General features: G+C 36.7%; 1 protein-coding gene across 1 annotated transcript; it reads right to left on the bottom strand.

The window, feature by feature from the left end:
- Positions 1-7,028: 7,028 nt before the first annotated feature.
- LOC125646937 (uncharacterized) lies at positions 7,029-10,466 on the bottom strand. Its single transcript, XM_048873597.2, has 3 exons — positions 9,844-10,466; positions 8,323-8,460; positions 7,029-7,749 (listed from the first exon to the last, which is right to left on the bottom strand). The coding sequence occupies exons 1-3, from the start codon at positions 10,058-10,060 to the stop codon at positions 7,511-7,513; spliced, it is 594 nt and encodes a 197-aa protein (XP_048729554.1). The 5' UTR covers positions 10,061-10,466; the 3' UTR covers positions 7,029-7,510.
- Positions 10,467-11,855: the final 1,389 nt, after the last annotated feature.

Genomic DNA, 11,855 nt, shown 5'->3' with positions numbered 1-11,855 from the left:
ATGAAAATTTCAAGCAAGCTGGTCGAGTGGTCTAAACCGCTGAACATAAAGATGATTTGTACTTGTAAGTAGAGCATTTTGGGTAATGAGTTCAATATTACAAAATCTTCTTACTGAAAGGTGAAGATAACGAACAGTGTAATCAATCTCATAACTCCTATAACCAATACAAAGTAGAGAGTTACTCAAACACGGATCCCTGGATATAACACTAGGGGTGGGATCAGGTGCCCAGAAGGAGTAAGCATCCCCTGTCGACCGGTCATACCCGCCGTGAGCCCTGTATTTTGGTAAACGGACTTATCCGTAGTCAAAATCAGTGTGTCAAAAACGGCCTAACAATCGGTTTGAAACAAGTCAAACAGCATGTAAAACTTATACGGTACCAATTTTGATGCACCAGATGCGCATTTCGACAAATAATGTCTCTTCAGTGATGCTCAGCCGAAATGTTTGAAATCCGAAATAACAATGATGTTTTAGAGCTATTATAGGGGAAAACAGTGTGCCAAAAAAGTGGAGTCAAATTCGTCTAAGGATAAGAGCTATGTGTGAGGGAGATAATCCTTAATTTTGAAATGGATCTCTAAATTTTATACCAGTAATTAAATATACATCCGTATTTTCAAGCTAGTAACGAAGTACTTAGCTACTGGGCTGTATAGACCCTCGGGGACTAACAGTCCACCAGCAGAAGCCTCGACCCAGGGGTCATAACGTAAAACTTATACGGTACCAATGACCCAATGATAGGATGTATATTGTCAAACTAGATTGTTATAACGATCATAGAATTTGCGAAATGCTGACTTTAAACAAGACTGTTGAAACCCTGCATTGTCAACTTATTTCTCAGTAGTCTGCCTCGATTTCAAACTGATCATACACAGAACAAGCTCTTGCGTACCGAATCAGTTGAAAGATAAAAACACCATATACAGGTGATGATGGAATATTGCTACATAAATATGGAAAGTTGACGATGGAGAAGCTGAAATCATCCCGTTTGTCATAAATCGATTGAGTTCGTAGTTTGCCGTTAATATCTATTTTCAATGAAAAATTTCAGTATGAAGCAGAAGTGGATGCCTCTGTGGTATCATTTATTTCGAGTTCACAGGGATATATCGAATCGACATATGAATGGAAATTAGCATTGTTAATAGATAAAACGTCGTCAATATATCTAACTGTCACATTGAAGGCCTCAGCAAGAGATTTTTTCTTCTCACGTAGACTTTTTTGAAAAATAAATCCTGCTTCATTTGAATATAAAACATGTCAGCTAACAAAGAAGCACAATTCGTGCCCATGGGAATTCCAACAGACTGTTGGATGACCTGATCACCAAAGACTACGAAGCACATTTTTTATTTCAACTTCAGGGTACTTTTGCGTGGAATCAGAATGGTTTAACGAATTTTTTGGATGACTGATCACTGGATATGAATGTTTCCATTTTCCAATTTTGTTGAAGAAGCAACTGTCTATAATGTCAAAAAGTCTAGTCTTATCGCAAGGAATGGTCGTGTAAAGTGTTGAAAAGTCATCCGTTTTGATGTTGATTTGAGAAAATTTTGCGATTTCAAGTTTACTAAAAGTTTATTAGAATGTTTTAGAATCCACATTTGATTTACACCATTTCTGGCATATGTAGTGGCACATTACGTTTGAAGTTTCTCTTTCACAGCTGTTAACATTTTCGCGAGGAGCAAAGATAGTGGCTTGCTAAAACACTTACTGGATCCAGCAATATATCTCTGTTTATAAGGTTTTTATGAAGTTTAGGAATCCAGTATAGGTACGGTAACTCATATTCATCTGATCCATTGACTGGGATATTTTAAAAATGTGTCTAAAACTGAAGCATGGTTTTGACGAATTGCATCTATTAAAAGGGCAGTTGGAGTACAAGTACGATTACTAAAAGTGGAATTCATGCCAAGATTGTTTAAAATACAGTAGTATTAATGTGCTTGACAAACAAAGACAATGTTGTTACAAGCTTTGTCAGCTGGAACCAAAACATATTCCTCATGTAACCTATCTAATTCTTTTATTACTTCTGGTTTACTAAACACTGAAGGATAGATGGTACATACTTTTGTTTTGATGTGTCTAATGAGGGATTTTAATATTCCTCTTACACCTTTAATCCATTCTGACAATGTCAAGTTATTTTTTTTTCATATTTAGCCCATCGTCTGGCATAATCCTCTACATAATTCATAATAGAGATGATGCTCTGTCACCAATTGAAAGACCGAGGTTCTCTGTATTTAGGACCTTTTAGGATAAGTGATTTGAGGTCCTCATTTTCAACTACGGTATATCAACATCACCAGTAATGACATGTCCAGTTTAAAGAAGGCGAAGAACAAGAACACGTAGGTGGATTAACTATAAGATGGTCGTTTATCTAGGCACTGCAAAAGTTTGTTTTATATAATTAAAAAAAGTTTCAACGCAATAGTAGAAGTATATTTGTGGGAATTACTGAGTGTAGACATGAAATAAGTTGCAATACACGTCTGAACCCTTTTATGACGAAGAATGTTGCTTATGTTGACGGCGCCTATTTCTTTGTTTGTAAATTTGAGCTTAAGGTACTGTCGGTATGATTCGTAAGGAATATCATTGGTGACCCGCGGTGGTTTAGAGCCTGTGATTGGCAACATCCATAATCAAAGAGTTCAGTCTATATTCAGGTGTTGAAAAATCCAAGTATAGACTAGGTGTAGCTTCTTCAAATAACGTATGTAAAATTCTCAATGGAACGGAGTAAAGTTTTGAGCGAATATGATGTGGACATAATTGTCTGTTGACGTAAGGTAAAAGTGAATCAAATGTGACATCATTTATACTTGGTCTTCTATATGAACGATGTCCATGATTGCGGTTCCGTCTTTGAGTATTTGGAAAGAGTCCCATCCCATGCACGTTATTTCCTTGTGGACTAGTCAAATTTCCTACATCATATACATTATCATTGCATCCATATGGAAATGCAGTATCTAGATCCAGTGATCGTATCGCTGTCTACGAAAACATGTACTAAATGTTGGAATGCTTGTGTGATGGTAATTGTTTTCCCAAAATCCTTACCTTCATCCAAAGATGGAGTGGTCCGGTGAATTGAAATGCTTGTAAAGAAGTACCCCGATCCTTTGTTAGGTGAATCCTTTGTTTCTCCCACATAAATTAAGCCACATAGGTTACACCCATTAGCGTAGACAACGTTAGAAGATGTACATTGTACGAGTCAAATCATAAAAGATACTGGTGCAGAACTACGTCTGATGAGATTACCACTAAATGAATTTCTAGTGATCAGTGTTTTACAACATTTAGAAATCGATCACATCATCATGAAAAATATCTGTTAAATGAACAGAACAGTCTTTAATTTGGGTATAAGGATTTCGTTTCTGTACCAAAACTGACAATTTGACGATTATACACAAGACAAATCTTTGATATAACAAAGGATACTCCGAGGGACACCAGCCGATCTGATAGAGTCCCCCTTCCGTATAGATTCCACAGAGTGACACCTTTTATACTGGACACCGTGTCAGCGAGTATTGTCTTGTTATTACATTCATGAAAGAACATATATCAAGCGACAAGTATCCTAGGGGACGGACTGTCCACCAGCAGAGATACAAGCTCGATGGCTAAATGAAAGGTGAGGATAACAAACAATGATCAATCTCATAACTGCTATAAGCAATACAAAATCGAGAGTTGGGCAAACACAGACCCCTGGATATACCAGAGGTGAGATCAGGTGCCCAGAAGGAGTAAGCATCCCCGTCGACCGGTCACACCGGCCATGAACCCTATATCTTGATCAGGTAAATGGAGTTATCCGTAGTCAAAATCAGTGTGCCAAAACAGTCTAACAATCGGTATGAAACAAGTCAGACAGCATATGACCCAATGATAGGTTGTATTGTCAAACTAGATTTGGTATCAATAACGATCATAGAATTTGCGAAATGCTGATTTTAAACGAGACTGTTGATACCTTGCACCATCAACTTACTTGTCAGCAACTTGTCTCGATTTAAAACTGATCATGCACAGAACAAGCTCTTTTGTATCGAATCAGTTGAGAGATATAAACAACATACGCAGGTGACAATGGAATATTGCTTAATAAATATGGGAAGTCGACGATGGAGAAGTTGAAATCATCCCGTTTATCATAAAACTGAGTTCTTAGTTTGCCGTTAATATCTATTTTCAATAGAATATCTAAGTAGGAAACAGAAGTGGATGACTGGTGACTTTCATAGATGTTTCCTGATGGCTAATATATTCTATTTCATCACCGACATTTTTAATATATATTATCAAGGAATAAAAATGTCCAATATCAGTTGATCACAAGAGATAGAAATGTATTGTAGTATCATGTCGATGAATTGGCATTTTCCTCACTTTCATCCATCTAAACTCCTTTTTGCTTTATCAAAAGAAGAATAATTCCACATCTGGTCACAATCGTCCATTTAATTAAGCACCGTCCAACAACGAGTGTCAGCTCACTGCACAGAAGAAACAGATAATGATATCAATAATATTTTGACCAGAGTAGTCAATGAGATTCCGACAGTCCGTAGTTGTCCGTGTCAACTTATAAGTCTAAATAAGATCCTCTACCAATTAACAACTTTCTTTATCAGTTGTCTGATTTATTCACCACGGCCATTTTCACCAAAGCACCGCTAGACTTAGATAAATTTGTCTCTGCATGCCTTATACTCAACTGAGTGCAACTGCCTCGATTGAGAATAGAGTTTCATCACCAATGTGTGTACTTACATGTAGTTTTGCTCGTTCAGAAAAATATGAGCGAAATTGCAGTTTTTAAAAACTTTCATCTTAATCGTGAAATTGTTTTGTGAAAATTTAAAAAGGTCACAACCCTTTGCCCAGGCTAGTGAACAGTGGAAGTAACAACCTCAGACAAAACAATGTTTACTAAGAAGCAAAACCCGTGCAATATTAAATCTCATATCTGCCGATTTTCAAAGCATGCACTGCTTAATTTACATATGTCACATCATTGTCACTGATAGGACCTAGTTTTTGTGTGGATGGTACCATCACAGAGAACCTCTACGCCATTGCTACATGTCTTCACTCACGCATCGTCGGTTACTCACGGGTGCTTCTTATCGATTATCTCCAGAGTGTGCGTGGACTCAAAACCGTGGTTTGACACAATGTCTTACGAATCAAGGAAAGTCCATTTATATCCTTTCGATGTCCGGGCACTTTGGAACCCGCTTGGGTATACAGGAAAAAACGGATATGAAAAAACCGGGTTCATATTGCCGAGGGTGATTTCATGACGGACATTCGTAGTGTGATTAAACGGATATTATTTATAGCCATAACGTAGTTATGTATAATAATAATTTTCTTCATAATTTATACAAATACCCATCCCCCTCTTTTATATCTGTTTTTCACGCTGCAGGGATCCACGGGGAAATCAACCCTGGTCATATTAATAAATGAACCCCGCTTTATTTAATCCGTTATTTTACGCTGCGGCAGCGGAAATGATATGGACCAGTTCGTGCACGTGCCAAGTGTAATTCAAATTCCCATATTGAATACCCTTAATAGCTTGTATTCATGTTGTATCAGCCTCATACTAAATACGGATTCAAGTGACCTGGCATTATGTGCAGTACTGCATTTATCGTAATCGAAGTGACGAACAGCATATATTAGTCTATTTCACTATGAAGTTTACTAAATGCAGGAACTCTTAAATATTCAACAAAAATACCTGGTAGGAATGCAATTTGTTTAGAACCCTAGGTTTTTGCCTTTACAGCACTGGCCATATTTCAGTAAGATTTGTCTTACAAAATTTAAAGATATAGAAATACCGATATCTCGAGCACAGCATACAGAGGACGGTAAAAAACCAACAGTGCAAGTCTAAACACACACACACACACACACACACTCGCGCGCGCGTGGGGTTTCAGAACAAACAGGAAAGTCATTCACTATCTACCTAAATTACAGCAAAGTTGCACTTCATTCTAGTCATCGATTTGATAACCCTATCACGTTGTATCCGACTGAAACTAAACTAGGGTGTAGGATTACAAAATATCCTGATTGCCTTTGGTGTTACTACAACATAGACAGGGCTTCAGGATGGGAAAAAACTAACTTGAATATAGCCTGTCCGGATTTCGTGCTCTTGTTCCTCAATAGGAAATTTTAAGCTTTTTTACTGTGTCTAAATGAATCGACCGGGCATAAAACGACACTCACTGCAAATGTAACAATCCGTTTCACATTGCAAGTGATTAAAACTGGAGAGTGAACAATATTTGCATACTTCTTTTCTAGTTGATTTGTTCTAAGAATACCACATGCCTTATTCACTTCCAAACTTCATGCACGACAGTGATTCGCTTGCATTCTATCTTTAAAAATTTCCTTATTATAAGGAATAAAATTACTTCAAATATAATTCACAAATATAACTGAGATTACAGTTTCTTCAGGGTTTTTCTCTAATAAAAATATCCGTTACCAAAACACAAGCAATCAAACGAGGACATATACAATGTAGCTAAACTTGCATGTAAACATTGCGGAAAAAAATCAGAATACTAGTAGTTTGCTGTAAAGTACAGTAAAATTACTGCACATTTAAATACAATTACAAGTATAAAACGGTTATTAAAATACGTTTTCATCACATACATGTGTGATGCAATAGCCAAGTTAATTTCTTCACAGAATATCGTAAGCCTTAATCAGCTCTCATAGTCGTATATGGAAGTTGCACATAACGGATGTTTTACTGATACAATAATATAAAATTGAGCTACAATAGACATGGGCATGATTCGTTTTTCGATTTCGTCAATGAATGAAGAATGTCACTTACATAAATGAAATAAAAAGCAATATAATTGTACGAACTTGCGGAAGTTAATTGACACGTGTAGTATATGTCATAATTACACTGTACAAGGAAAGCATTTTGTTCTTATTTACAAACAAATTTTATTTCAATTGGCTAATTTTCACAAAATATTCAATTGATTAATATGTTCCGTTTTATCAGCATATACCTTGTTCAAGCCAGTATATCATTAATAGACGTAGAATAATGTATGCACACGTACCGGTACATATGAAATACATGAATATGTAGATGTGCAAGTAAAAACCCTCTACAAACACGTTTTGGCGTTTTCTTACACATCACCCCGAAATATAAAAATCCTCACAGGGTATAATATGTACAGGTACTGAGTAAACCTCATGAACACACGAGGCTTGTGAATTATATCCCTTCCGTAATTACCAACAAGGTTATGACGCAAAACTTCCGAAAAAATTCATTTATCCCACGACACAGAAATTCATATATACGTAAAAGTATATTCAATATCATGCTCTCGTGATTCAATACCATGAAGCAATAAAAGTACATTCAAGATTTGTTTTCAATAACTTTCTATTTTCTTCTCATTTGAACTTCAGAGAAGTCTAAATCGTCATCGTCATCAAAGTCCCACTGATTGGCCTTTTTAATGGTTGCTACTGCCGTAACTATGGACGCTGCTACGGTGACAATTCCCGCTAAAATGCATATTCCCCAAGGAAACCCGAGTGTCTGCAGGTCAGATTTGAGATTGGTGGCCAGTTCTTCATGGAGTGCCACAAATACTATAGCTCCCCCCAGGATAAACAAACCTGAAAGACAATGGAACATTTACCAATCAATTAAAGTTTAACGTACATATATCATTCATCATACGGCAAAATAATGGATAGTTACTTCTTTCGAGTTTATTGAAACGCGGGTCAATATTGGTCTACTGAGAGACGATCCTTATCGGTTACCTGCATGAGTATTAGTTATGAAATATATGATAATTTTCCTGTTCTGAATATCTAAGCTAAATATTCAGCAGCACTGGTCAGTGTAAAACAAGAACAAATGCTCCGAAAGCGTCCATGATTGACTTTACATAATACAATGCATGTTATATCAACGCTATATTGTTCAGCTGTTACTGGTCGACAGACGAAGAACGATGCCGGATGCAGACCATAGCAATAGGTCATCTGAGTGACTCAGGTGACCTAATAAACCCAAATAACCAAAATGTGAAATAATTGAATAATGATATTGGAAATTACATGTATGTACAATAAAAAATTACAAGGAAAATAAATACTAGTACTGACATGTGTAGTGCTTGAGTAGGATGGTAGTAAGCGTACTTCAAGTCACAGATTAAAACATCTCAAAATACAACTTACTTGAGGCACCCAGAAGGTAAATTGACGCAGATCTCAAACTGTCACGTCTATTGCAGAAGTATATCAGATGGAAAAGTAAGGACAAGAGGCTTATCAGTATTCCAAACGCACCAAAGGCGCGCGATATGAACAACCACTCTGAAAGAATAATACGGTTAAAAATATGTTAATGTTAAACAAAGGGATCGTGCAAATCACACTCGTACAGCGTTTGTACATCATTTAAAAGCATTTCATTTGGTTTTTGATTTATCTGTCAATTCCACATGTTTCCAAAGGAGAAGTTTTCACATTTTGCATTCAAGCATGATACATTTACGTAACTGAAATCTGGCACCTACCGAAACACGTTGATTTGAAACCGATGAGCTGACTTTGAAACGGCTAATCGACAATACCAGTACAAAATAGAAAAAAGTGTCAATATCTTGATTAACCGGGTTAGATTTGAATGTGACTAAGACATCTATAATCAATACGATACTTGTGAAAGCAAGGAAATCAATACTTCAAGTTACTCAGGGTTTTTTTTTTTCTTTCAAAAGCAGGATATTTTCCTCAAAACAAAATTCATTTCAATGCCAAAAAAAAACTAAATAAATAGCGACATAAATTCCGCTAGAGCTTCAGATTAGTCTGATAACCCAAGATGTCTTGATGTTAAGATTCATGTTAGAGGGCTCTGTGTACTTAATCGGTTACTTAGCGGAACATGATCCTCCTGAGGTTACATTTTTGAAATATTTACATTTTTGATCGTAATGAATCATGTGTTATGGTCAATTGGTCTTTACGTAGAATGAAGCGAGGAAGTTTTTAATTCGCAGCAACTCATCTAGCATTCAAAACACCTAAAATATACATCCATGGGCAGTTATATATCGCTTAGGTTCGAATTTACTTCGTACTCAAGCCATATAATTGCCTATGTACAGTGTATACATACATCACTTAATGCCGTGGTATTTCTGTCTGTTGAAAGGCTGAGTTACAAAATAAGTTACAATTTCCGTCATAATACACAACACTCATTTATACATGAGTTGTGTAGATAAGCAGGAAATTTTTATGTGTAAATACTGACACACGCCTCAGTCATTGAACTTCACAGATTGTAGTACTTTATACATACGACGAAGAATGACCGCATCATTGGAATTGAGCAGATACATATATTGTTATATGCCTCTGGTTTTAAAACCTCTTTAGTTGAAAGATTCATTGATCTCTTCTCTGTTTTCTAACGCCCAAAACGGATGTAAAATTCATGCACATTGTCTTTTGTTTGTTATCAAGTTAATGCAAATGAGGTGTAATCGAGGCAAAATATTTGTCGATAAGGTTAAGCGCAACCAAACAGAATGTCACGAAACAAGTAAACAGAGATCAATATCACTGAAATGGATTGCTGGAGGAAAGTTGATACTTCTGTCGCCATCCAGTAGAACAAAAATGTTAAGAGGAATAATAAATATAGATATATATTTCAAAAATAAAGTGTCACAACGGACTGAGACTCACCCCGTCCTCCTTCAATCTCAATCACTGTTTTAGTTCTTTCCACTTGAGCTTCATTCTCCGTGGAGCCTAGCATGGACACCACAATCTTATGTTGTGCCTGGGGATCATTGTAAGTCCACCACGTGGGTATAAAATAGCCCGCCACCTGTAGCAGAAAGGCCAAAAGAACAAGAACAAATGCGGCGAAATCCCAAGCCTTCAGTCGCTTTCTTTCCATGGTTAATAAGCCTTGTAGTCATCAGGAAACATCGCTGTACACGGATGTGAAGAAACACCGGAAGTCGTGCGGGATTGGAATGCTCGATGTCAGAGCCATAGTAGTAAACTCAGACGTTCAAGCAAAACTGCCTGCTAGTAGTGAGTGTGATATCGATACAAAAACATCAATACATTGCCGCGAGGCTGTGGGGGATAGCTAGCCTGGAGGACTGTATTAAAGTTTTATACGTTTTGCATTGTATCAACTATAGGTTTTGCCTTACATCGTTTCAAGTACAATATGTATAAGCAATCATGACTGGCGTACTCAAATAGCATTCGTCCTTCTCGTGCTCATAGACAGGAATAATTATATTGTGTTTGTATTGTGTCATTAAATCAGGGATATAATACTAGTAGTAAAATTACATTGCAGGTAATATTTTCGTCGGTTTGAATGGTGACAATAGTACAGGATATATATATATATATATATTGATCAAATACACATATTGAACAAAATTTTCAACTAAATTTGCTTTTCGGGTGGGTGTTTGTTTGTAATTTGTTTTTCTGGTGTATATGTATAAAAAAAATTATTATTTTTTTTACCGATTTTACACTCTATTTATAGACATCCGACATTAATAAAACAAGGCTATGGAGATTAATATCACTGAAATCGACTGATGAAGGAACTTGATCTATGTCGCTATTCAGCTGGAGGAAAACCACATTGAGGTTCTGTCACATGGAGTGAATGAAATACGCGAATTTATTGCAGAAAGGAAGTTTAAAAAAAGATACGTCCCGTTCTCCCTCGATCTCGATCACTGGTTGGTTCTTTCTTATTCTTAGTGGAGCCTAGCTGGGGGTCATTGAAGTTTACAGCAGGTTGTCTCCGCTAATTTATCATGTTTATTTGGAGTAACATTACGTATAACCTGTAACTTCTTGTTTACCAAAAAATAATAATGCCTAACCACCTACTCAATTATTTTGCTCTTACCCCCTTTGAAAAAGAAGGGCATATATTGTCTTTCACCTATCGATCTGTCAACAGTCTGTTATTGTCTTTCACCTTTTCGGTCTGTCGACAGTCTGCTATTGTCTTTCACCTGTCGGTCCATCGACAGTCTGTTATTGTCTTTCACCTATCGGTCTGTCGACAGTTTGTTATTGTCTTTCACCTTTCGGTCTGTCGACAGTCTGTTATTGTCTTTCAGCTGTCAGTCTGTCGACAGTCTGTTATTGTCTTTCAGCTGTCAGTCTGTCGACAGTCTGTTATTGTCTTTCACCTTTCGGTCTGTCGACAGTCTGTTATTGTCTTTCACCTTTCGGTCTGTCGACAGTCTGTTATTGTCTTTCAGCTGTCGGTCTGACGACAGTTTGTTATTGTCTTTCACCTTTTGGTCTGTCGACAGTCTGTTATTGTCTTTCACCTTTCGGTCTGTCGACAGTCTGTTATTGGCTTTCAGCTGTCGGTCTGTCGACAGTCTAATGGTCGATATACCAAGTGTTGTCTGCTCAAAGTCGTGAGAACCCTTTATTTGAAAAACATAAAATTTGGAATGTATACTTTGGAGAACACGATTCCTATTGATTTTGAGGTCACAATGTCATTGGTCAAACTACTCCAGACGCAAGGAAATATTGTCTGTTCAATATATTGAGAACCCTTTGCTTTATCAAACTTGGTACACAAATAGGTAATCATTATTGATTTTGAGAAGCCAGACGTCGAATTTTTTTTGCACAGTAAAAATATTTTCCCTTAATATTTTGAGAATCCTTTGCTGTATAGACTTCAAACG

Source organism: Ostrea edulis, chromosome 6 (genome assembly GCF_947568905.1).
Source record: "Ostrea edulis chromosome 6, xbOstEdul1.1, whole genome shotgun sequence".
Classification (NCBI taxonomy): domain Eukaryota; kingdom Metazoa; phylum Mollusca; class Bivalvia; order Ostreida; family Ostreidae; genus Ostrea; species Ostrea edulis.
Note: the sequence above shows the minus strand (reverse complement) of the source record. Positions and strands in the feature narration are given on the sequence as shown.